The following is a 26,270-nucleotide window of genomic DNA, read 5'->3' as shown; positions in this document are numbered from 1 at the left end:
GGTACCTGGAAGAGTTGGGCTGAGAAGGCTCTTCTGGCTTCTGGCAGTGAACACCCAACATTTCAGTGATTGGAGCTTATGGCTCAAAAACTCAGGTGGGGGGTGGTGGTGGGGTTTCTTACATTGTTCTTTGAGCAGCAGGGAAGAGGGACCATTTTGATGTCAGACTTGGGTACTCGGACATGTTCTTGATAAAGATGGTGTCCGTAACTTCTGAGCCAGAATGAGATTGTTAGAGAGAGGATGGCTGATTGCTGCTCTGAATGGAGCCAAAGGAAGCTGCTCTGTGCCTGGGGACTGCTGTGCTCACCAGAGCCCTGTGGATCCAATCTTGAGGGCCGTGGCAGGGTGAGGAGAGCTGTGGCTGTACTGCTCAAACCAGTGGCTGGGTAAACAATAGTTTTTAAATTCAAGATCCCCTGATGGCAGCAGTTAATGTTCTGATCTGTTCATGTTATATAATATAGTGGGTTACTCCGCCCCTCTTTGGAACTCGTGTTATTTTAAAAGAAATGAAATGATCACTTTTTAATTAAAATGAAAATGTCAAAGCTGTGTTCATCTTTCTTTCCTCCTTACAAGGTTCTTTTCCCAGGGTATGCCCCTTGCCTCAGCCTACTTGAGCCAGGGGCAGCCACCTGGCACAGAGTGGGAATGAATAGTTGACAGCAAAGGCCTGAGGCCCACAGTAGCGCTGGCTAAACATACAGCATCTCGCCGCAGGTCCTCTTGTTCTGAAAGGGGAAGACAGTTGTGAGAATCTTGCGTGTTTCTGGTTGCTCCTGTCTTAGCCACTGTACAGGAAGAGCCTAAAAGACCCTTTATAATAAAGTTGGGGTAGATGGCACAAACCTCCCTGGGTTAGGAGCCAGTGTTGATAGCCAAGACTGGGCTTCCCGTAGAAATGGCTCACTGCCTCCCAGGCGATGACGCAATATGGCTTGGCACCTAGGAAGGGCCGCTAGCCTAGGAGCTGCTCCAAGTTGGGGCTCAGCCCAGCCCTAGGGATGGCCACACACCCACAGTCAGCAGGGCCTGGGCTTCTACAGCCCCTGTGGGGTATTCAAATAGCACACCTCAGGCCATGAAGGGTATCATAAAATTATTTTTATTGCATTTTGTGCAGACGGGAGTCTAAAAAATTAATACAGTAAAAGCCTCAAAGCATTAAATGGGAGCATTCAACAATAAAGGAAAGAAGTGAGCCTCTCCTTTTCATATTGGCACAAAGAACACAAGATCAATACTGAGGCAGGATGCAGAATACTGAAACACCGAAAATTAAAGGCAGGCCTAATAATAGTAATAATTGTAATAAGTATTCTTGATTTGGCTTGCAATCTCTCCTATTTACAAGGGTTTTCAACTTCATTGCATTGCCCTGCACATAGATCATCTAAAACAAAAGCAACACTAGTTATCACTACAAGGCTATTGAAGTATTGCACTCAGAATAAAAGTCACTTGAATGGACATGAAACATCTAGCTACAGTGATTAGAAAGATAATTTGATGAGTGACGTGATAACATTCATAACAAATATTGCACATGTAGCACAGAGAACTTGGGTGTTGTGGGATGTTTTTGTCATCAACAGAAATTTTGCTTTTGGCAGCCAGTCTGGGCCCAGATAGTGCAACTTTGGTACCCTAATTGGTGTTGATAACAGCCGCCTCTGCCTAGCCCACCACTTCAGCCTGGAAGGCACGCCCCCTGCTGTGTCTGTGTGGGGGGGGAGCAGGGGCAGAGGAAGTAGCCTTTAGAGAATACAGGAGGCTGTCATACTTTCCACCCAGTACCTGGACTAGTCAGGTCTTGGGCCTGCACTAAGCAGCTGACCGCCACACCTGACCTGTCTAGGTGGCCCCCAGCTGCAGTGCCTCTGCCTTGGGCTCAAAGGAAAGGTGGTGAGGTCAGGAGCAGCCAGTGGCCCCAGCTCTTGAAAGTGGGCAGGATGTCTAACTAGGTGCGTGGGTCAGGGCCCTGGGGCTGGAGGTATTGTACCCAGTCCCAGAGGGCGCTGGAACGAGCATGCAGTGCCTGTCCCCCTTAGAAACCGTGCCCTGGGGGGAAGGGAACAGGCCAAAAACCTCTAAATTGGGCAGAAGACACCTCCGACAGACCCGGGCGGTGCGGAAGCATCAAGCACTCGAGTTGGCAGGAGCCAAAGGCCTTGGGTCCTAGTTTCGATGAAGGTAGAGCCACGCTGAGAACCAAGCCAAGGGTCTGCAGCCTCCCCGGCCCGTGCCTGGCGCCTGGGCTCCACCACACCCAGATGAGCTGCAGCTGGGGGGCGAGTGGCGGTGAGAGGGCCTGGGGGGGCGGCCCTTCTACTAGAATTGACCCCCTTCCTCTGCGGTCCCAGGGAGTGTCCTGGGGAGAGGACGCAGTCCAGCTCCGCGATCTCAGTCTTTGGCGAGGAGCCACGGGGTAGGTAGGGGGAGCAGGCGACCAGCTACCCCAGGAGAGACGCCTGCTCCCCCGCGAAGGCACCAGGGCGGGGCTTCCTCGGCGGCCGCGGGCGTCTCTCGGTCCCCCCGCCTCTCCCCGGGTCCCAACTTGCAGGAGAGCCGACGGGGTGCGGGAGAGGCAGCGCGTCCATCGGCTGGAGGCGAACCCTGGAAACCCGGGCTCCCTCGCCTCCTCTCTTCCCCCCTCGCCTCCGCCGGAAAGTGGAGGGGAAGGAGAGAAGCGGAGGGCGCGCTGGGGACAGGGAGGAGTGCCAGCGAGCCGGCCGGGGCCGGGACCCCGGCTTCCCGGCTCTCCGCCTCCCGGAGCGCCCGCGGCAGGGAACCCGGGCGAAAAGGGTGGAGTCTGTTGCGCCTCTGGTTACATAAATGTGGGGGGCGTTAAAAACACACGCGATGTCTCCTGTACACTATGTACAGGCCCCGTCGGGCCGCGCCCGCGCCCGGGCGCCGAGGGGCGCAGCCGAATGTGGGCGGGCGGGCGGACGCGCGCCGGGAGCGGGGCCGCGGGCCGGGCCGCGTGGACGCTGCGGGGTCCTGCGGGGCCCCGGCTCCTCTCCACGCCTCTCCCGCCCCGACCTTTATTGCAACGCCTCCTGCGGGCGGGCCAAGGCCGGGCTCAGAAAAAGGGCAGCGTGCAGCCTCGGCCCCACAGACCCGCGGGTCACCGGGGCGCGCTCGGGGCTCCGATCCGAATCAGCCCCCGAGGAGCGTGGCCTCCAGGCTTCCGGCAGCGGGGAAAGGGGCGAGGGCACGGGCGCGGGGTCTGGATGTAAACGGTGACGGCGGCGGGGGGCGCGGCGAGGGCTCCTGGGCCGCGGGCCGGGCGCGCTCGGCCCGGGTGGCAGGTCCTGGCCCTCAGGAGTAGATGGTGATGACCTCGCGGCCGCCGCCGCGGACCAACATCACCCGGTCCAGGTGCTCGGTGAGGACCTCGAGGAATTCCATGTCTGCGCTCCGGTCAAGGACAAACACCCGCCCCGAGGGAGGAGGACGCGCGCGCCCCGCCCGCCCCGGCTTTCCCGACGGCTGCCTCCCCGTTCCCACCCGGAGATCCAGGATACAGTTTTCGTCACCGTTGCGGTTGCGGGGAGGCCCGGGCATGTTGAGCAACACGAGCTTGGCGTCCCGGGATTTCTCCACGATGACCTCGTTCAGCCGCACCGCCGTGTGCATGCGCCGCACGTTCGACTGGTTCCTGCGGGGGCGAGGGGGGGCGCGTGAGCGCCGGGCACGAGGGGGGCTGGGGACCCCGGGACCGCCGACCCCAGCCTTGCCAAGCCGGCCTCTTTAGAGGCTGCGCGGGCCAGACGCGGGCGTTCACGAGAGCAGAGATGTGAAGAATTCTGAGACACTTACAAGTTCTCCCATTCCCTTCAGGAGCCACAGAGAAGCAGAGAGGAGGGAAAAAGCGGGGGTCAGACGCCGGGCCCGGAGCCGCCCTCCTCCGCCCCCCCAACCCACCCCATCTCCTCTCCAGCCGCCCGCCCACCCGCGCAGGGCCCCAGACCTCCGACTTCGGGGGCCCTTACGGCTTCATGCTGAAGAAGTCCTTGATGCCCTCGGAGGAGACCGGGCTCGGCCCTTTATTCTTCTCGGCCACCGACTTGTCCTTGGTCCAGGTGAGATGCACTTTCTCGGGATCCGCCTCGCCCTCCCCGTCCGGCCCCTCCCCCGGGGACGGCGAGCCGCTCGGGCAGCTGGGCGCGCTCTGGTCGTGGATCAGCTGCACCTGCGGGGGGAAGGCGGCCGCGGCGGTGGGCGGGTGACGCCCGGGCCGGCCGAGGGCTCCGCGCCCGCGCCGCGCCGCCCCGCGCCGAGAACGCCCGCCCCAGCCGCGCTGCGCACCTCCTCCTCCGGCTTCTCCTGGCCGTCTCCAGCCGGCTCTTCTGGGACGTTGAGGCGGAGCCGAGTGTTGGCGGGGTTCTTCCTCCGGATGGAGCCTCGAGACTCGTCTGTGATGCTCTGGATCTGAGGAGCGACAGAGGTTGGGAGGAGACCTGCAGCCAGAGCCGGGGGCCAGCCGGGAGGCGCAGTCCACAACTGGAAGCCCGGCGGGAAGACCTGGCCATGCCTCCAGCGCCCGGCCCGGCAAGGCTCTGCATAGCCCTGTGGCCAGAGTGCTGTATCACAACTGTTATCCATTCTGGCTGCTCCGATTTCTCTCTTTATCCTTTATTTTTATTTTTTTTTCAATTTGGCAGTACTGGGGTTTCAAACTCCATCTTCTACTTGAGCTCCTTCTCACTTTCGTTATTCTTTGGATAAGGTCTTTTTGCTCATGTGTTGCTCAAGATGGCCAGGAACCCAGTCCTCGGAACCACCTGAGCAGCTGGGATTGAACTCACTGTAGGGGGTTCACATACCACTCACTTCTTATCATTTTCTACTGAACCTGAGATGGACAGCCCTGTCTTCAGAACACCCTCATCCTTTCCCAGCTCAAAGGGGCCCCTGTCACTTCCTCCCCTGAGAGTCCATCGGCCACATTCTGAGAAATACGTATCCACGCTTGGGAGATCATGGGGTCTGCCCCCTCATTCCCCAAGCACCCAAGTCCTGGAGCTCTTCGGTCCCCAAGCTTGGGGGACCATCTTTCATTTCCCCCAAGGACTCCGCTCCCTGGGGTAGATCTTTCATGCATACTCCAGGCACCAGTGCCTGACACCAGAAAGAGCTTACCACAGAGCAGGGCACCATCATTAGCCCTGCAGGCTCCTCAATCACACCCCAGGAGGTTTGCCCCGCACTCTTACCCATCAGCTATGACTTTAAGTAGCCATCTGTTACCCTCTGAGACGATTACAGGAGCCCTTGCCGCCCGCACCCATAGGGGCTCATCACCCACACATTTAGCATCCACTGTTCTCTCTCGGGCCTCAGAGGGCACGGAGACTAAACTTGGTGGCACATACCAAAGTCTCACTGTCACGGTTAGGGGACTTGGCAGGGGCCAGGGCTGTGTCCAAGGGATGTGGGGGGTTAAGGGCTACTTAAGGAGACAGACCTGCTGATGGTCAGGGGTGCCCCAGTCCTGAGCCATTCTGCACTTGTGCAGACCCCAAGCTGACAGCAGCTTGAGCTCTGGCAGCCATGCCAGTGTGGCCTCACCTCCCGCTCCCGCTCATTCTTGGTTAAGTGCATCTGTTTGAGGATCTGGGAACGCTGCTCCATCACCAGTGTCTTCTCATAGGTGTAGGCTGAGATGTCGCTCTCGTGCTGTGGCGGGGGAGGGGGGGGGCAAAAAGGAGGGTATCAACCTGGAATGCAGGCAACTCATTCCCTACTCTCCCAGCACAGGACCAGGGGGTGTGAATGATGAACTACTGAAGGAGTGCATTCATTTATCTGAGTGAATGGGGGGGAGGTTTGTTTGTTTTGGGGTCATGGGGCCTGAACTCTGCGTCTGGGTGTTGTCCCTGAGCTCTTCAGCTCAAGGCTACTGCCCTACTTCCTGTTTTCTAGTGATTGATTAGAGATAAGAGTCTCACAGCTTTGTAGTGCCTGGGCTGGCTTTGAACCAAGATTCTCAGATCTCAGTCTCCTGAGTAGCTAGGCTCACAGGACTAAGACACTGCCCCACTAAGGTTGGTTTGTTTGATTTCAAAAAAGAACAAAAGGATGAATGAACATGTACGAAGATGAATGGAATGAATGGAGCAGTAGCTGAATGAACAGAGCGATGAATATACAGGCAGGTTAATCAATTCACAGAGAGACGCTGGATGGAGAAGCTCTATGGTGTAGCTGCCAGGATTGCAAACCCCAGAGCCAACCAGTCTGGGTCTGAATCCTGGCTCTACCACTTACCGTGTGCTGTGCAGCCAGTTATTTAACCTCTCTATACCTTAACATTGTAATCTATAAACAGAAATTCTGATAATTATATCTGTCTCATTGTTGGTTGTGTAAATTACTATTTATAAGGAACATAGAACCATTATTGGTGTAGAATGAGCACAATCAGACATGGCTATTGTGTTTTCTTTTTCACATTTGTTCTTCTTTTTAGTTTTTTTGAGACAGGAGCTGGATTCGTAGCCTGGGCAGGCCTTAAATTCACTTTCTGGCCTTGGTGAGCCTTTACCTCTCTTCCAGCCTCTGCCTCTCATGTGACACCACACTTGGCTACAAACTGCTATTCTTGTTTTTGTTTAATCTGTGCCGGTACTTCGGCTTGAGCTCAGGGCCTGGTTGCTGTCAGTTAGCTGTTTGCCCAGGGCCGGTGCTCCATCACTTGAGCTACACTGCCACTTCCAACATTTTACTGGTTAATTGGAGAGAAAAGTCTCATGGACCTTTCTGCCTACGCCAGCTTTGAACTGCAGTCCTCAGATCTCAGCCTCCTGAGAAGCTGGGATTCCAGGCGTAAACCACTGGTGCCAAGGTCATATAGGTATTTATATGAAAGAGAACGGGATGAGTGGCTGAAATATGAGCGGTGGCTGGGGGCAGGGAGCTGGATATTGGGGCTGCCCAACAAGGGTCGGGGCCAGGAGGAAAAGCTTCAGGGAGCAGTTGGGGGTGGGGCGCTCACCATTTCCACCACTTCCACCTCGGCAGTAATACGTAAGTGGTACAGAAATGTGGTCAGGTCTTTCTTCATCTGGATGCTGTTGTCGTCCATCTGGGCCACGGTGAAGATACGCATCTTGCACTTCCGCCACACCTGCCAAGATGGAAGGCGTTCAGGCAAGCTGAGCCGCAGGCAATGGTGAGACCCTTGGGGTCTGGCATCAGTGACCCAGACCTGTAATCCCAGCTACTCAGGGGGCTGAGATCTGAGGATCATGGTTCAAAGGCAGCCCAGGAAAGTCTGTAAGACTCTCATCTCCAATTAACTATCAAAAAGCCAAAGTGGAGTTGTGGGCCGTGATAGAGTTGCCAGCCTTGAGTTGAAAAAGCTGAGGGACAGCGCCCAGAAGCCCTGAGTTCAAGTCCTAGTGCCATTTCAAAAACAAAGGCAAAGGGCCCTGTCCCCTTGCCTCTCCCGCATACACACTGACCCGAACCCCTCTCTTGCAGGAGTCCTGCCCCACAGACTCCCCTGCCCAGGCCTGAGGGTCCCCATCAAAGTTTCATTGTATATTTGCTCAGGTGGAGCCTTGCCCTGGCCTTGCAATGCACCTCTTGGGTTAACGCAGCAGTTCCTGACCTCCTGAATGAAGGGGGTGGTCAGATTCATCTTGTCTGGAGCCCCAGGCCCGGAGCCCTGCCCCAGGCCCGCGCATGCGCAATCGCGCAGGTGCGCCCACCTTGTGATGGCGCAGCAGGAAGGGCAGCAGCATGAGCATGCCGCCATCGTGCACGATCCACCAGACGTCGATGCTGCCCTCAGAGAAGCGCTCGGGGTTCCCAGGGAACATGGACACGTTCTTGGTGACCAGCAGGGCCAGATGGCCGGCTGTGGTTTCTCGGACCAGTTCTGGGGACGTCAAGAAGGCAAGAGAGCATGGTGACTCTGGGTCCCCTTGGCTCGCAGCAACAGCCACTCGGTCTCCTGGCCCCCGTTCCTGAGCCGCCCCGCCTGGCCTAGGCCTCGGGCTGAGTGGTCAGCATTTACCTGGGCTCCTCAAGTAGTTGTCTGGATGTAGAAAACCCTATCAACCTCTCTGAGCCTCAGTTTCCCCCCTGTCAAAGGGCAATAACACCACCTGGTTATTGGTTGCTAAGAGCCCCTCATGTGTCAGCTTGCAGAATCCTTCCTTAAAAGAGAAGAATTGCTTGGATTTGCCAGTGCTGCCTCTTGTCCATGTGATCTAGACAAATCCCTTCATCTCTGTGCCTGTGTCACTCTGATAAAATGGAGATAGCAGTGTCTGGCTCTCAGATGGCTAATGGGAAAATTAGAGAAAGCCTTGACTTGTCTGGTGCACAGAATCCATTCTGTCAGTGTCTATTGGATTGCTCTTCTGTGTTGTATTCTATTGTTAGAGAGTCTGGTGACTCACAGGGATGCAGTCCACTGCTGAGATGGGCCACAGCTGAGACAGCAACCCTGACCATGAGTCTCAAGCTGTGTCTTTCCTATGCTCTGCCCTGTCCTCCTCTCAGGGCCCAGGGGCCATGCTGGAACCAAGACTGTCCTGTTCACAGCTGCGTTCCAGCACCAGACACATGTGGCCTGCTTTCATGGCCTCATGTACACATGCTGAATCTACCCCTGTGCTGGGATTGGGGAAATCCTCGGGCCCAAAGAAGCCCACCACCAGCCTGCTCCCTCCGCAGCGCACAGGGACTCACCAATGAAGTTTCTCCAGGTCTGATGATCTTCTTTCTGCCGCCAGTTGCGGGGCCAGCCAACCAGCACCGTGTTGTGCTGCAGCCCCCCAAGGCCCCCAGACTGGATGAGATGGGACACGCCATCACGCAGGTTGGAGGAGATTACCACCTGGCAGAAACCCTTTACCTTCTCTGCCTCCATCAGGCGCCGGATAGACTGGGGGGGGGGGGGGATAGGGAGACAGGCCCCGCCTCAGCATCCTCACAATCTGCTCATCTTCTGCCCTCCATGCACCCCTGTCTTCCTGAAGCTCAGTTCTGGCTCCAGAATGAGGCATGGCTCCCCGTCAACTCTGATCCCCATTTCTGCCAGTGAATCATGACTCTTCCCTCCCTTCCTTCAAACCTGCTGTGGCTCCCAGAGCCCCCTTGCCTGACACATCTGCACCTGACACCTTCTGTCCCCACTGGACATTAGATCCTGCCTCATCTTACCCAAATGCCACCAACCTCCATCTAGATGAGAATTAAACTGGGTTTCTCTGCATGGCCAGACAATTCAACCATTTTTTTGTGCATGTGCCATTAGTGGGGCTTGAACTCAAGGACTGGGTCGTGTCCTTTAGCTCAAAGCTCGTGCTCTACCACTTGAGCCACAGGTCCATTGCTGGCTTTTTTTTTTAATAACTAGGATTAGCATTTGACCAAAACCATTTTGACAATAATAATAATCTCTTGAAGGTAATGTTTAATCTACACTAGGAGAAAAGTGTTTTTTCTTGTTCCCATCTCATCAATGAGAAAATTGAGGCTTACAGAAATTAAGACTCAAGAGGCTGAGATCTGAGGATCATGGTTCAAAGCCAGCCCAGGCACTAAAGACTGTGAGAATCACTAGAAAATGGGAAGTGGGGCTGTAGCTCAAGGAGTAGGGTGGTATCCTTGAGCTGAAAAACTCTGCCCACACCCAGAGTTCCAGCCCCACAATGGAAAAAAAAAGAAAGAAAGAAATTAAGACTTGCTTAAAGACAGATGACTAATGCTATTGTGAGGATTCTGGCCCAGGAAATCACATTCACCCCACCTCTCTCAACCAGAGCCTGGATGTCAAACAGAGAGAGGTTAATTTCCATCTCTGTGACCTCCTGGCTGTGACCTTGATCAAGTCATCTAACCTCTATCCTTATCTGCCACATGGGGGTCATGACAACCACCCCTCTTAGGAACAGGAGGAATGATAGGCCACAATGTGTGTGAGGGCTTGCTGTGTCACCTGCCATGTCATCACACTAAAACATTGCCTTGCTCCACTGCTAGGAGGCCTGTCTCAGCACTCATCCACAGTCCACCGGGTTGAAGCCTTCTGCAACCGTGCTGTCTGCCCCACCGGTGACAGCTTTGGTGGTTGGCACTGAAGCTTTGAACTTGGGGCCTCACATTTTCCCTTAGGTTTTTCACTCAAGACTGGCACCCAAGACTTGAGCTACAGCTCCATTTCCAGCTTTTTTGCTAGTGAGTTAGAGATAAGAGAATCACAGGCTTTCCTGCCTGAGCTGGCTTCAAACTGTAATCCTCCGATCTCAGCCTCCTGAGTAGATTACAGGTATAAGCCACCAGTGCCACGCTGGCACTTGCTCTTAAACATCTCTGTCTCCCTGGTGCCTTGCCCACAGCACACTCAGTCAATGCATGTTGAGCTGTACTGACCAGTCGGGGTTGGCAACTCTGGGCCCTGACAGATTGGTGTGAACGGCTCAGTGAGGCAGAAGCAGCAACTGTCATAAGCCATTAGAGGTGCCCCTCCCCTGTCTCCCTTGGTGTCCCTCAGGCCCTATTTTCTCGTTCTACTCCTCATCACAGCCCTGAGGGGAGTAAGGCCTGAGGAGCAGGCTAGAACCCACCAGGTCCCAATTACGCCTCAGTGCACTGTCTGCAGACATATGCTGTCCCAGCCCACAGCAGCCACACGTGATGGGCACGTGGGCACAGATAAGAGCAGGTAACACGGAGCCAGGGGCCTGGTTCAACTCCTCACTAGGCTTCCACCAGGCTTTGTAGTTTTTGCCCCTCTCTGGACCTGTATCTTCCTGGACACATGACTCTTCACCCAGCTGACACCATTCGAAGTAGGGATTAAAAGACACAAAGACTGGGAAAACACACCAGAAGAGTAATCCTAGGGGGAGTCTCTGGTTTCTGTCCTTAGATGGCCTAAGTTTCTAAGCCTCCATTTCCTTATACATAAAATGGGTCCTTCTGGCACCCAAGGTCTTTGGTCCTGAGCCCTTGGCTCCTCTTGTAAAGTGTGACCTGCTTTGAAGGAAGGCAAGTTTAGACAGGCAGACTTTCCCTGAGTATCCTGGCCTCCCCAACCCCCCCCTCAGCCCTGCTTACCTCCTCTGCCCGCTGGGCCTGGGGATGGTTGTCCAGAAATGTGCCCTCGAGGACTGAGCCCACGATGGTCAGGCCCTTCCCTGCCTTGAGCTGGGAAGTCAGCGAGAGCAGCTGCGGGTGCACCACATTCTGCTCCTGGTCCACGCGCACCAGCACCAACAGCTGGGGCCTGAGAGGTTGAAGTCACGTGACTCGCCGGCCGGCCACCTCCCACACCCCTCACCAGCTCACCTGACCATTGTGCTCTGTGTCCATCACCCACCCAAACACCTGAACATCCTGCATCCATTTTCCTGAGCGACAAGCCAGCCATCTTTCCCACGTATCCATCCATCCTCCCTTGCCATCTCTCCATCCACCATCCTCGTCTATCCATTCAGCCACCACTCATCCGTTTTATCCTTCGATCATTCACTCAAATCCTTATTAATTTACCTTCAATGTGCTATTCTTTCAGTCACCCGCACATCCACCACCCACCATGCATTCACACATCTATCTATCCCAGCCAGCTACCCTCACATCTGCACTGTATTCACTTAACCATCACCATCCTCCAACCCCTCCATTAGTCTAATAACCTTCTCCAAGAACACGTTCCAGGCTAGACCTATGCTGATGGTTGGGGAATGGGAACCCATAATGTAAAGCCCAAATATCTGGAAGTCCAAGTTTGGCCCAACCAGGTCCTAGGTAGAATGCAGAGTTCTGTCATTCTTCTGGGGAGATGGATGGAGGGCCGGGCATGCAGAGCAGCCAGTTAGGCAAGGTTGCAGGGGAAACTTCTGGTCCTCTCTGGCCTCTGATCTCCAGGGATAGAATCTCTTAGGAAAAAAACACTTCCTCTACCCAATTAACTCTCAAAGCAAGAAAGCAAATTCTACATGCTCTGTACTGGTCACTGGAGGCACCTTTTGCACAGATCTGATGCTCACTACATCCCCAAGACAGGAAGGGGCTTGCTATAGATCCCGTATTCACAGACTTTCTGAACAAAGGATGGAATGAATGAAGAGGTGAGCACGGGGTCAGGAGGCTGGCATGGTGAGTCGATTTGGAGAGTCAAAAGGGGGATCTAGAAGTCAGTTCAGCCTTGACATGCCTGGGAGAGGCCAGCGTGGTATGACGTCACTCAGCTGAACAAGTGGGATAAGTGCAGCCTTTGTTCCCAGCCTGTCTCTGTCTAGATCCTCTGCTCACATCCTCTCACCACGTACCTCCAGTTCTTGGTGTGGGGGGGCCCTTCTTCCAGGCGGAGGAGAGCATAGCGAGCAGCACTGAGAGACAGACCTCGGATCCCATCGCCCCACTCCTTCTCTGCTCTGGAGACCAGAGAGGAGGAGATCACTCGAGGCCAGAAGACCGGGCAGTGGGGGTGGGGGTGGGGATACCCAACATTCCAACCACTGCTCTTTCCTCCTCCTCCTCCTCCTCCCTTTAGCCACATCCCCACACCTACCCGCGGTACTCGATGTATTTGTAGATGAGGCCAGCAATGAGCATGGCCACAAGGGCATAATACCAGGAGCAGATGAACATGAGGGCCAGGCAGAGGCTCATGCCCAGGAACGAGAGGGTCCTGGGTAAAGAGAGACCAGACACTGAGCCTTGGCAGGGCTGGGGCTGGAGCTGGATGTGACTAACAACAGGTAGGAGCAGTTACTGTCAAAGACCTGGACGACCACAGTCAGATCTAGGGGATCTCACACTTCTGCCACACAGAGAAAACCGCTTCCCCCTACTCCTGAGTCACCGTGGTTCTCTGCCCCATGTCTTAACTCCAACAGAGAGCCCCAGCCAGGTGGGCTCTGAGATGGGCTCTAGAGACACTAGGGAAGCCCCAGGAAGAAGCCACCAGCAAAGCAGAAGCACCGCGGCTGCCTTGTCATCCCCCAGTCTCCCTAGGTGACCTTGGATCAGTTCCATCCCCCATTTCAGTTCTGCTTTCTTTTTGTGGGATGCTTAGAATCATTCTTGCAGTCCAAGTACTAGAAGCCATTAAGCAAGACTTTCAGTTCCTTGGGATAAGCATCTTGCTGGGGTGCTCAGCAGGACCCCAGAAAATCAGTACAGTGACCACTTCACAGACAACACAGGAAACAGCGTTGGCGGTGCTACAGCGCCAGCCTATTTCCTCACAGACAGGAAGTGGAAGTCGTGTTTTGAATTCAGGTCAGGCTGCCAAGGTCCTGAGCAACAGCGACAGGGATGGCTGTTTCTGATTGTGTTGTGTTATTGTTTAGAATGATAAGATCCTCTCTGGGGTCTTTTTCATGCTAGTTGGCCACAAATGCTGGAGAAAATGGGATGCCACATTTCGGTCTGGAGTCCTCGGGGACTGGCTGGAGGTAAGAAACGATTCTGGGGGTGGGAGCGGGGGATAGAGGCACCCACCAGTGGTAATATCGAAAGCGTGGCCTCCAGTTGGGTGTCCGAAGCAGCGTCTGCACAGCACAGGCCAAGTTCACAAACATGTAGCACATGAGGAAGAACCTAGAATGCAGGAAACCCTCAGAAGACAGTAACGGAAACAGAAATAGAGATGTGAAAGGAGAGGGGGGCAAGGGGAGGGGAATAAACTGGAAGGTGGCTAATCACATGCTGGTGTGTAATAAGGGGGTTCACAGGTCATGTCTCTTTATAATGCACTCTGGGAGGGCCCCCTATAGGGGGAAGGATGGGCTTCTATGAGCAGCCAGAGACTTCCTGGGTTTTTTGTTTGTTTGTTTTTTGATTTTTTTTTTGCCAGTCCTGGGCTTGAGCTCAGGGCCTGAGCACTGTCCTTGGACTTTCTCAAGGCTAGAGCTCTACCACTTGAGCCTCAGCATCACTTCTGGCTTTTTTCTATATGTGGTACCAAGGATTCGAACCTGGGTCTTCATGCATGCTAGGCAAGCACTTTAACCACTAGGCCAAACTCCCGGCCCACTTTCTGGGGTTTTTAAGGCATTTGAGTGAGCACTGGTGAGTCATGGTTGGAGGGTCTAGGTGGAGAGACACAGGGAGCCCCTGCAGTGGACGTGAGGACAGGCACGCACATGGAGAGGATGGGGGCCACCTCGTCGAGAGAGGCAATGAGGATGCCGATCTCACAGATGCAGGCGGTCAGCAGCAGGGCCCAGGTTGGCTCTCCATTGGCTTTGCCATGGCCGAAGACCTGGGGGCAGAGCAACCATCACAAAAGGGCTACAGCCTTAAGAAACTTTTGTCTGTCTCTCCTAGGCTTGAGAATCAGGGAGCCAAGAGAGAAGGCTTCTGTGGTGCCTGGCCCACTGTGACACGAACGCCCTGGGGCACCGACGTTCAGATGACCCCTGAGGGGGACAGATGCCTCAAGCAGACACATGGAAGAGGAGCCGTCAAGAGTTCAGCCAGTGGCCAGGACTGTGTGCTCGTAAATCATTTATTCTTGTCCTCCTACTCGGGCTTGAACTCAGGGTCTCTCAGTCGCCCTTGGCATTTTCACACCTTCCACTACTAGCTTTTTGCTGGCTAACTGGAGATAAGAGTCCTTCAGATTTGTCTGCTCACACTGACTTCAAACCAGCCTAAGATTATAGGTGTGGTCTACCCATAGCAAGCTATAAATCTTTTTTTTTTTTTTTTTTTAAGCATCACCCGTTGACTGCTTCTTAGTCCCTGATTAATGCTGGGGCTAAAGGAGGCATATTCATTTTCCTCCCAAGAGCAAAAAATGCTCGAAGAGAAGGCTTTGACCACTGGCCAAAATCCCACGGTCTATACATCCATCTGTCTTAGTGCAGTGCTGAGCAGAAGTGCCCAGGACGGGACTGGAGGCCAGTTGTCGTCCCAGTTTGAGTAGGGTTCTAGCTGGGTTGACCGGGGAACCACTGTTCCTACCCACACTGACCTGCAGGAAGGGCACAATGCCATCCCTGGAGATGGCCTGCAGCAGGCGTGGGGCCCCTGTGAGGCTCTGCAGCCCAGCCCCACAGGTGGAGAAGAATGAGCCGATGACAATGACCCAGGGAGACGGCCAGGCCAGGGTGCCAACCACCAGGTTTCCATTCACAGCTTCACCAAACCTGGAATACAGCAGCAAAGGACAGGGGACGCAGAGTGAGACATGCCACCCAAATGTCCAGGTCGGATCTCCCCATCTAGTGGCAGGACCAACAATATGCCAACCACAGGGCAATTCCTGTCTGTGGGGCTCCTGCCTGTAATCCTCGCTAATCAGGAGGCTGAGATCTAAGGATCTCGGTTCAAAGCCAGCCCAGGCACTAAAAAGTATGTGAGACTCTTATCTCTAATTAACCACTAGAAAAGCGGGAGTGGCACTGTGGCTCAAAGGCAAGGTGATAGCCTTGAGCTGAAGAGCTCAGGGACAGCGTCCAGGCCCAGAGGTCAAGTCCCACAACTAACCAGAAACAATAAAATAAATAAAACAAAATGATTATAAATGTATCATATAATTCGTGTGAAAATAAAGGAGGTATGGTATGTAAAACCTTAGTACTGCGTCTACAACCAGGGACTGTGACTATAGTAAATATGTGTTGTTGTTGTTGTTTTTCTGCTTCTTTTATTGTGCCAATCATGGGGCTTGAATTCAGGACCTGATCTTCTTTTGCTCAATCCTATTGCTCTGCCATTCGAGTCATAGTGCCACTTCTGGCTTTTTCTGGGTAGATAAGAATCTCATATCTGATGAGATAAGAATCTCATGGTCTTTCCTGCCTGGGCGGGCTTCGAACTGCAATCCTCAGATCTCAGCCTTCTAAGAAGCTAGGATTACAGACATGAACCACCAGCACCCAGCTACTAAATGGTTATTGTTAATGTTGTGTTATTTATCCTGGGCAAATCTCAGGCTTAGGAGCAGGTGAAAAGTGGGGGTTCTGGATACCACATCTCCTGATGGTGTAAGAAAAAAACAATGGTACTACCTCAAAAAGGAAAGTGTAGGATGAGGGCAGGGGAGTTTGGCCTAGTGGTAAAATGCTTGCCTAGCAGGCACGAAGACCCAGGTTCGATTCCTTGATACCACATACATAGAAAAAAAAAAAGCTGAGGCTCAAGTGGTAGAGCTCTGGCCTTGAGAAAGTCCAAGGCCAGTGCTCAGGTCCTGAGCTCAAGCCCAGGACTGGGAGAAAGAAAGGAAGAAAGAGAGAGAGAGAGAGAGAGAGAGAGAGAGAGAGAGAGAGAGAGAGAGAGAGAGAGAGAGTAGAGTGTAGGATGAGTGGATGAGTATGACCAGGTCCCAGTGGTTCACACCTATAACCATAGCTACTCAGGAGGCTGAGATCTGTCAACTGCGGTTCGAAGCCAGCCCAGGCAGGAAAGCCCATGAGACTCTTATCTCCAATTAGCTACTAAAAAGCCAGAACGGAGCTGGGGCTCAAGTTACAGAGCACTGGCCTTGAGCACAAAAACTAAGGAATAGCACCCAGGCCCTAAGTTCAAGCCCCAGTATCAGTACACAAGAACAGAAACAGTATTTTTCCATAACCAGTACAATTCTCCTGTACAGTTGAAGTATTTCTCTAGCTTCCATGTAACACTTAATTCAGTATAAGTGCTATATAAATAGTTGTTATGCTGTGTTCTTTAGGAAATAAAGCAAGGAAGAGAGTCTGTACATGTTCAATACAGATGTTATTTTGTCGTGTATTTTTCATGGGGTGGTGGAGGAAGACTGTAACGCAGCCAGCCCACTTCTTCTCAGAAGCTTCCCCAGGCCCCTAACAAAGGGAAATGTGCCCGACGCCAGTGGCTCATGCCTGTAAAGCTAGACACTCAAGAGGGTGAGAGCTGAGGATCACGGTTCAAAGGCAGTCCATGACACTCTTATCTCCAATAAACTACTCAGAAAAAGGTGCTGTGGCTCAAGGGGTAGAGCCTTGAGCACAAAAATGCTGAGGCACAGTGCCCAAGCCCTGAGTCCAAGCCCAAGGACTGACAAAAAAAAAATGGAGAATGTAAGATAGGGTGGTGTGGGACGGGACAGGCCTGTACTCCCCTGGTGCCTCAGCACCCCGGGTTCTCCTTTGGGGTCACTCCTATTGCTCTGCACTGAAAGTCTGCTTACAAATGTGCTTACAACTCCCCAAAGACTTTTTTTTTTAGGACAAAAACTGTATTATTTATCTCCCTCCTGCCCTTGACTCCTGGACAGTGACAAACCCAGACACATCCAGCAATTGTTCAATAAATTAATAAAGTAATAGTGCTCAAGCTTAAGCAAAATGTTATTATCTAAATAAAACTGAGACATCATTCGAGCAACCTCAAACCAGAGTGACAGAAAAAGAGCGCATGTAATAAGAAGAAAATGAACCTCCTGGAAATCCCCCAGGCCCCTTCCCCTCCCGACATTGTTTATGTGCACCCATCCCCCCCAAACAGGGTGGACCCTGAAATTGTCTTACTTGTCCCGTAGGACGACGCCTTCAATGCAGGCTCCAAACAGAACCACGGAGCTGATGTCTGCAGCAGAGGATGAAGGAGAATCCCCCAAAGTGGACGTCCCCCCTCACCCCGCACCCCGCCACACGCCCCCCTCCTGAAACCAGCCAGGTAAGTGAGGCAGCAGTCCTAGAATCCTGTGCCTAACACCCAGGCTGGCCTCAGCCCAGCAGTGCAGGATACAGACGGCAGAGGTGGTGGCGATGGCCAAAATGGTGCCGGTGGGGATGGATTTCTGTGCGTCCCGCAGGTCCCCAGAGCGGTTAGAGCCAGCCATGATCCCTACAAGCAGAGTGACAGCTCAGACAAGGGCCGAGGCCATGGGATACCAGACAAGGATCCTGACTCATGGAAGGCCTTGGTTTCTTCTGGACTTGAATCTCCCATCTAGCCGAAGGGACTGCATTGTTGACTGGCATTTGCCTGGTCCAGTTTCAAACTAAGACTTCCAGACTCTCCCCTGGCCGTCCACTCCCAAGCAGGAGCCCTCCCTCCCTGAGCTCCCCTCACCTGTGACGGAGGGGAAGTAGATGCCAACCAGCAGGGTGAAGTAGGAGGTCATATCGCTGAAGACGTAGGGGTGGTCCAGGTCAACAGGGGTGCCATCTGCCAGGCCCACGGAGGGCATCCCACGCCTCTCCACAATGACCCCTTTGGTCAGGTAGGAGCTCCAGAGGTTCTCTGTGTGTGGAAAGGAGGCTCGGGAGAAAGGTGGGAGACCGGGGCTTTGGGACCCAGGGGAAGTGATGGGAAAAAGTAAAACTCCAGACCAACGAAATCTCACTCTTCCTTGGCCTTAGTTCTATTTTCTTTGCAACATTTCTTATGCTCCTGCTTTGAGGCAGGCCATGTATAAAGATTTCATAGATGAACAGTTTGATCAATAATGGATACATGATGATCAACTATGTTCCCATTAAGATCATCACTCCTCCCTTCCCATGCAAAAAATACTCTGTGTCTCTTTTCTCAGAAATGACATCTGCAGCAATTCAGATGCCTGATGCTGTCCTCAACTTCAGAATATCTCTACTGCCAGACACCTGTGAATCACACCTGTAACCCTAGCTACTCAGGAGGCTGAGATATGAGGCTCCCAGTTCAAAGCCAGCCTGGGCAGGAAAGTCCGTGAAACTCTTAACTCCAATTTGCCACCAGAAAACCAGAAGTGATGCCGTGGCTCAAAGTGATAGAACACTAGCCTTGAGCAGAAGAGCTCAGGGACAGCACCCAGGCCCAGAGTTCAAGCCCCACAATCAACCGTACGTACCTTCTTCCCATTACCATCCCTTAATGTTTATACACATGTTCCATTTCTTCAATCCAGGATCTCTCTTCCTTGCCCCGAGGGCCATATTGGACCCCATGACTCTTTGCTATGGTGGACTATCCAATGGCTCTTTGACACTAAGTGTCATAACATCCCTTCAGGTTGTTGTTTATTTGTTCAGTAGTCTGCTTATGCTAGTACTAGGGCTGGAACCCAGAGCCTCAGACTCTCAGCTTTCTTGCTCATGGCTGGTACTCTACTATTTGAGCCATACCTCCAGACTGGTTTTTGGTGGGTTAATTGAAGATAAGACTCTCATGGACTTTTCTACCCAGGCTGGCTTTGAACCTTGATCCTGAGATCTCAGCTCCTTGAATAAGTGGGATTGTAGGTTTACAATCAGGGGCCTGAGAGATCGTCGTAGAATCTTGGCTCATGGAAGACCTTAGACATGCTACTTGACTTCTAGACTTAATTTTTCCCATGCTTCTAAACAAGAACCAAATTTCTGGGGTGTACACCATCAGGCACAGCCACCTCTCCCAGTGTACCAAGTGCCTGCTGGGTAGGAAACAAGCCCTGACCGAGAACGCCTTCTCCATTTCCACTGAAACCCTCCATCACTCAGGCTCAGCCCATCTCTCCTGTGTGCACAACACCAGTGTCTTAGCTCCCACTGCCTTACACAAACACCCTAAACTCAACATGGCTGCCAGAGTCAGTCACAGTCTGGCTTGTGCCAGCCTCTCCAGCAGCGCCCTTGCCCTCCTTCTTTGTACTTTCTGCCCCAGTCATACCAAATTACTTGTGGTTGGGAAGACACAACATGCTCTTCTGTATGCGCGTGTGTTATGCCAGCTGTTCTTCAGTTTTCAGCACCCCCATTTCTTTAGTATTACCACCAATCTCTGATTTGTTCTTCAAAGCCCCCCCTACCAGGTGTGCACAAAAAGCCCAATCTCGTCACCTCGTAAGCATGAACGCTCCCTCCTCCCCTGAGACATCTCTGTTCATTGACTCCATCCGCGTGAACCAGAATTCATTTCCTAACGCATCTATCTCTGTCACTCCTTGATGCCCAGGACTGTGTCATATATTTTACATTCATAGTACTTGGCACACTGTTGGTCCGTAGTAGATACCCAGGGGAAGATACATTAATTTGGTGGTTTTCTTTACTACCAGCAGTGAAATTCTTGTCATCTCCACCCCCTATAAGGAGGACAGAACATGGCAGAGTAGGTGTTCAATTAAAACTAATTGAATTCAACAGAGTCCCAAAGAGCCCCCCCCCCAATCTGGCCTACAATCCCTGTGCTGCTCCCTGGTTACCAGCCTCTTCCCTCCCCCAGACCTTTGATGAGGCCACTGGCAGCACCAGGAATGCCTTGGATCTCCGTGACATTGTTTCGGGTGAAATATTCATCACAGGTGGCGTTGAGGAGGCGGGAGGAGCAGAAAAGGCCCCAGAGCCGTGTGGTCACTGTCTCATTTCCTTCCCAAGCCAGCTTGGCACAGACATCAAAGCCATGGCGAGACAGAGTGCGATTTCCCAGGAGGCAGATCCTGGAGAGAAGTGAGTGAGAAGACGGGAGACATGACCTTGTTCTGCCTTCACCAGAACCACCAGGGAGCTCGAGAAAAACAACCACCACAGACACCAAGGCCCCACAGCCGGAGGTTCTGGTTCGATTTGGAGGGAGCCTGAACGCCAGCACGGCAGGGGGGGGTAATGTTGTTGTTCCGTTTCATTTTTGTGGCAGCACTAGGGCTTGAACTCATGGGGAAGTACTCAAGCCTGGCACTTGACCAATTGAGCCATAGTTCCACTGCTGTTTTGTGCTGGTTAATTGGAGATAAGAGACTCACAGACTATTCTGCCTCAACTGGTTTTAATCTATGATCCTCAGCTCTGAGTCTCCCGAGTAGCTAGGATTATAGGAGCGAGCCACCAACACTGTCTATGTCATTCTTTTTTTTTTTTTTTTGCCAGTCCTGGGCTTGAGCTCAGGGCCTGAGCACTGTTCTTGGACTTTCTCAAGGCTAGAGCTCCACCACTTGAGCCTCAGCACCATTTCCGGCTTTTTTCTATGTATGTGGTACCAAGGAATTGAACCCGGGTCTTCGTGCATGCTAGGCAAGCACTTTAACCACTAGGCCAAACTCCCGGCCCCTGTCTATGTCATTCTTTTGTGCCAGTCCTGGGACTAAAACTTGGGATCCAGGCACCCTCCCTGAGCTTTTTGCTCAAAGCTAGCACTCTACTATGTAAGTCACAGTGCTATGTCAAGCTATTTTTGAGTAGTTTATTGGACATACATGTGGCACAGACTCTCCTGTTCGTTCAGGTTGTTTTGAACCATGATCTTCATATCTCAGCCTCACAAGTAGCTAGGATTATAAGCATGAGCCAGCGACACCCAGCCAATCAATGCCATTCTAACATGCTGATGGAGGAGAATCAGCCCTCAGTGCTTTAGTGTGTTTCTGTTGACACCAGTATCCCTGGGTGCCGTCCTCAGGGCCAGTGGGACTCAGAGAACTCTTGTCTTAGGAAGAGCAGCAAAAACCACAGGATTCTGAGCCCTGGGCCTTTGTCTCTGTGTTCTCTCCCACCCCCGAGATGTGCCATAGTAAGGGTTCCCCACATTCCAGGAAGTTGCTCCATCTAGGGAAGTCTGGGAGACTACCCAGTGCCCGTCCCTTCAAAAGCCCTTGCCAGTTACTTCTCCTCAGTCCACCCCCACGAGCAAGTGGCTCCAGAAAGGACATCCTGCCCTGACGACATCACTCCCAAACCAGGAGAGATGTTTCCCTCTGGGGAGAGGTTGCTTCTAACCCAAACCGTGGCAGTTATGAGGGCTGGGGAAGGGAGACATAGCTAAAGACTGATGTAGGAACCCTAAAAATAAGGCGGGGGGGCAGAGGGGAGGTAGCAGGGCCTTAGGCTCAGGGAGCCAGCACTCACGGGAAGTTGGGTGGGTCAAAGGCCGACTTGATGACCCCGGCGTAGATGGCCAGGATAGAGAGGATGACACAACCCAGGAAGACCAGGGCAAACTTGTTGACATACTTGACACCCACAAACACCACGGTGGCCATGCAAGTGAGTACACAGGTGCCATAGACACGCATGTTGTTTAACATGGCAGCTGCCTCTCCACTGGCATCTTCTGCCTTGAAGATGGCCATAGCTGGGAAGAGATAAGCCTGCAGGAAAGAGCAAAGGAGGTCAGAAGAGCAAGTGTGCCAGTGAAGACCTGCTGAGAATCACCCCCGGGAAATAACCAGAAGTACAGGCAGGGACTGGGGGGATGGGTGAAGGGGGCCAAGGTTATAGGAGTTTTAGACAGGAAGCAGCATTATTCGGTATTGGAAAAATGGCTAAGGAAGGAGGCACAATCTAGCTTGCAAAAACAAATGGCAGCTAGGACTCAGTGGCTCATACTTGTAATCCTAGCAACTCAGGAGGCTGAGATATGAGGATCTCAGTTCAAAGCCAGCCCAGGCACTAAAGACCATGAGACTCTCCAATTGACCACCAGAAAACTGGAAGTGGAGCTGTGGTTCAAAGTGATAGAGTGCTAGCCTTAAGCAAAAGAGCTTAGGGACAGTACCCAAACCCTGAGTTAAAGCTCCACAACTGAAAAACAACAACAACAACACACAGCACTTTACAGATGTTGGGAACAATTAGTTATATCTATTACCATTGCTATTAGTTATATATATATATATATATATTTTTTTTTTTTTTTTTCTGTGCTGGTACCTGGGTTTGAACCCAGGGCCTGGACACTGTTCTTAGCTTTTCACTCAATGCTGGTATTTTACTTCTTGAGTCACACCTCCTCTAATTCTGGCTTTTTGGTGGTTAACTAGAGATAAGAGCCTCACAGACTATCCTGCCCAGCAGGACTTTGAACTGCCATCCTCATTATCTCAGCCTCTTGAGTAGTTAGGATCATAGGTGTGAGCCACCAGAATTTGACGCTGTAAATTATATTAGTGACTATCGTGTTTTATTGTTTCTTGTAGGAAAGTGGGAAGAAATTAGATGTTGATCACTACAGCCTGTATATAAGTCATGCTATTCCCACCAAAACTACAGAGCTGTTACCAAATGGCATTATGGAATGGCGATACAGTTCAGTCATAGAATGTGTGCCTAGCATGTACAAAGAAATTTCTAGCACCAAGAAAAAAAATGCATGTAATTAACTTGAATGACTTAAAACCTACCCATGTTATATTAGATGAACACAGCAAATGTTTTTTAAAAATAACGTTTCTTGGCTAGAGCATGGCCTAATGGTAGAGTGCTCACTTAGCAAGCATGAAGCCCTGGGTTTGATTCCTGGGTACCACATACACAGAAAAAGCCAAAAGTGCTGCTGTGGCTCAGGGGTAGAGCACTAGCCTTGAGCAAAAAGTGTCCAAAGACAGTGCCCAGGCTTGAGTTCAAGCCCCACGACTGGCAAAAATAATAATAATAATGTGTACTAGCCAGGCATGGTGGCTCATGCCTGTAATCCTAGCTACTCAGGAGGCTGAGATCTGAGGACCACAGTTCAAAGCTAGCATGGGCACTAAAGAACATGAGACTCTTATCTCCAATTAATCACTAGAAAATGGGAAGGGGGCCATGGCTCAAGGGGTAGGATGGTAGCCTTGAGCTGAAGAGCTCAGGGACAGTGCCCAGGCCTAGAGTTCAAGCTCATGACCCACACACACAAAAAAATAATAATGTGTCTTATGACATTTCTTTTGATGGTACTGGCGTTTAAAATCAGAGCCTAGTGCTTGAGTCACACCTCCAGCCCTATGATCTCATTTTTATAAATTTATATATATATGTATATATAATGTACATATATGTGATTATTTACATATGAGTATATGTGTGTCTTTACAAGTACATCAAAATGTCAATAGTAGTTTTCTCTGAATTATTAAAATATGGATAACATTTATTCTATTATTCAAATAGAATAACATGTTTTTAGAAAATGAGTCTTTATTTTTTTATTTATTACTTATTCATTCATTTCTTTCTGTTCACAGTGCTGGGGACCTAATTCAGAACCTTACACATGCGAGGCAAGAATTCTATCACTGATTTATACCCCAGCACAAAATGTGGCTAGGATTATCTTCTTTACACATCTGCATTTTCTAAAATTTTTATAATGAACTTAACATGTTTACAGTGACGTTGCTTTTCCTTATAAATTATTTCTGTAAAGGAAGTGCTTAGTTATTCAACAAAATGTTTATGACATGGAGTTATATTTTACAAAGACAGAATGCATCGTGTAGAAAAACAAAACTGGGGGCCAGGAGTTTGGCCTAGTGGTAGGGTGCTTGCCTAGCATGCATGAAGACCAGGGTTCATGCTGAGGCTCAAGTGGTAGACCTCTAGCCTTGAGAAAGTCCAACAAGAGTGCTCAGGCCCTGAGCTCAAGCCCAGGATTGGCAAAAAAAAAAAAACAAAACAAAAACTGTGAGAAGAAATTTGCTAAACTGTTTATGGTGATTTTATTGTTTTTTTTTTTTGTCTACTTTGATTTTTTTCCCCAATTTTAGGCAGTGACCAGGATTGCTTTTCTACTACATTTACAATTTTGTGTGTGTGCTTGTGTGCCAGTACTTGGGTTTGAACTCGGGGCCTAGGTGCTACCTTTTAGCTTTTTATGCTCAAGGCTAGCACTCTACCACTTGAGCCACCGCTCCACTTCAGCTTTTTAGAGGTTAATTGGCGGTCATAGTCTTAGAAACTTCCCTGCCTGTGCTGGCTTTAAACTACAGTCCTCAGATCTCAGTCTCCTGAGCAGCGAGGATCACAGCTATGCTCCACTGACACCTGGATTAAATATTATTTTTAAATCACAGAGGCATATTATTCTCCTTTCATTATCTGTCTCCTTGTGCTTTCTATCCTCCATTCATCTTCTCCATCCTGATTTATTGCAAGCTACCCCGAACTAGAAGTTCCAGCATCCTGACCCCAAGGCTATGTATGCAGTGTAGTAGACAAATACAGGCTTTCAAAGTCAGAATGAGCGAGGTTCCCCTCCCCCTAACATGCTCCTTCAATTCTCTGAGCCTTGCTTTTCTCATCTGCTAAGGGGCTGTCTTCTAACTCCTGAGAAACTCATCAGGATAAAATAGAGTGCAAGCCTTGAGGCCTGCAGAGGGTAGGGGCAGGGGACCCCACAGGAAGAGCAGAGACCTACGTCAGCAGCCCTCCCTTCAAATAGTCCAGTGACCTGCTTTCTTCTCATGAGTTCCGTGGATGAGGTCTAGCGGAGCCCGATACAGGCTCGTTGTGTGGTTCTTCTATCTTGCGATTGTGGAGCCATCAAGGCCTCTACAACTGACATTCACCAAGCACTCAGCACAGTCCCTGATGTGTGCTAAGCAATCGTGAAATGGTAGCTATTGTGTGGCAGTGCTCTCCTTCTTCCTACCATTAGTTTAACTGCGATCAACCCACCTCTGCCACCTCCTGGGCAGCTGAGTGACCTTGAGCAAGCGATCTCACCTCTCTGAGCTTCTCATTTGTAAAATGGGCATCAAGACACTTAAACCTCTAAGGATTCAAGATAATGACTGTAAAGCACTTGGAACTGCGCTGAGAGCTCAGTGGGTGCCTGATAAACCACAGCTGTTTGTGTTACATAATTATTGTATCTTGTCTCCCCAACTAGACTGGGAACTCGTTCAAGACAGACCACACTGGATTCTGCTTTGGCCCCCTGGGAGGTTATCTAGGGATCATGGGTGAACTGGCCCACAACCTGGGACCTACCCACTCCTTCCCTCCCCGTCCCCCTCCCGCCCCGGCCATGCCTTCTCCCCAGCCCCTCTCACCAGCAGGATCTCGATGGTACCCAGGATATACATGGCCCCAGCAAACGTTGTACCCAGGTAGAAGCAGAGGCCCACAGCGCCCCCAAACTCTGGGCCCAGAGACCTGGAAATCATGTAGTAGGAGCCACCAGCTGCAAAGAAAACCAGAGAGTGGAAGCCAGGCGACAGTGGCTCATACCTGACAACCTAGCTCCTCCAGGAGGCTGGGATGTGAGGATCACAGTTTAAAGCCAGCCTGGGCAGGAAAATCCATGAGTCTTGGGGCTGGGATGTAGCTCAGTGGCAAAGCGCTTGCCTAGCAAGTGCAACTTCCTGGGTCTGATCCCCAGTACCAAAAAAAAAAAAAAAAAAAAAAAAATACATGAGGCACTTTGCTCTAGTTAACCACCAGAAAACTGGAAGTGGTGCGCGCTACTGTTGCTCTAAGTGGTAGAACACTAGCCTTGAATGAAAAAGCTCAGGGACAACTCCTAAGTGACGAGTTCAAGCCCCATGACCAAAAAAGATAAAAAAAACAGTGGAGGGGGGGCCTTGCTGCTCCAGGGGGTGAGACTGAGGGCAGAACAGGGCTGTTCTGGACCGTAGGCTGCAGCCCCAGAAGGGGACTGCAGGA

At 51.6% G+C, this 26,270-nt stretch overlaps 1 protein-coding gene across 2 annotated transcripts in view; it reads right to left on the bottom strand.

The window, feature by feature from the left end:
- Positions 1-1,087: 1,087 nt before the first annotated feature.
- The window catches only part of Slc12a5 (solute carrier family 12 member 5), a 40,823-nt gene continuing 15,640 nt past the window's right edge, over positions 1,088-26,270 (bottom strand). For both annotated transcript variants that reach the window (XM_090352447.1, XM_090352446.1), the window contains exons 6-26: positions 25,658-25,788; positions 21,753-21,994; positions 20,139-20,350; positions 18,025-18,195; positions 17,698-17,796; positions 17,478-17,535; positions 14,957-15,131; positions 14,124-14,242; positions 13,480-13,578; positions 12,545-12,664; positions 12,303-12,407; positions 11,086-11,254; positions 8,713-8,908; positions 7,725-7,894; positions 7,007-7,138; positions 5,581-5,688; positions 4,318-4,440; positions 4,002-4,201; positions 3,829-3,843; positions 3,534-3,667; positions 1,088-3,419 (exon numbers count right to left, since the gene is read on the bottom strand). In XM_090352447.1, coding sequence (XP_090208573.1) covers positions 3,328-3,419; positions 3,534-3,667; positions 3,829-3,843; positions 4,002-4,201; positions 4,318-4,440; positions 5,581-5,688; positions 7,007-7,138; positions 7,725-7,894; positions 8,713-8,908; positions 11,086-11,254; positions 12,303-12,407; positions 12,545-12,664; positions 13,480-13,578; positions 14,124-14,242; positions 14,957-15,131; positions 17,478-17,535; positions 17,698-17,796; positions 18,025-18,195; positions 20,139-20,350; positions 21,753-21,994; positions 25,658-25,788 — 2,870 coding nt within the window. In that variant the 3' untranslated portion in view covers positions 1,088-3,327. The remainder of the gene's footprint in view (positions 3,420-3,533; positions 3,668-3,828; positions 3,844-4,001; positions 4,202-4,317; positions 4,441-5,580; positions 5,689-7,006; positions 7,139-7,724; positions 7,895-8,712; positions 8,909-11,085; positions 11,255-12,302; positions 12,408-12,544; positions 12,665-13,479; positions 13,579-14,123; positions 14,243-14,956; positions 15,132-17,477; positions 17,536-17,697; positions 17,797-18,024; positions 18,196-20,138; positions 20,351-21,752; positions 21,995-25,657; positions 25,789-26,270) is intronic.

This window comes from Megascapheus bottae, chromosome 18 (assembly GCF_031878675.1).
Source record: "Megascapheus bottae isolate mThoBot1 chromosome 18, mThoBot2.hap1, whole genome shotgun sequence".
NCBI classification, from domain to species: Eukaryota; Metazoa; Chordata; class Mammalia; order Rodentia; family Geomyidae; genus Megascapheus; species Megascapheus bottae.
This window is presented reverse-complemented; position numbering and strand designations above follow the sequence as displayed.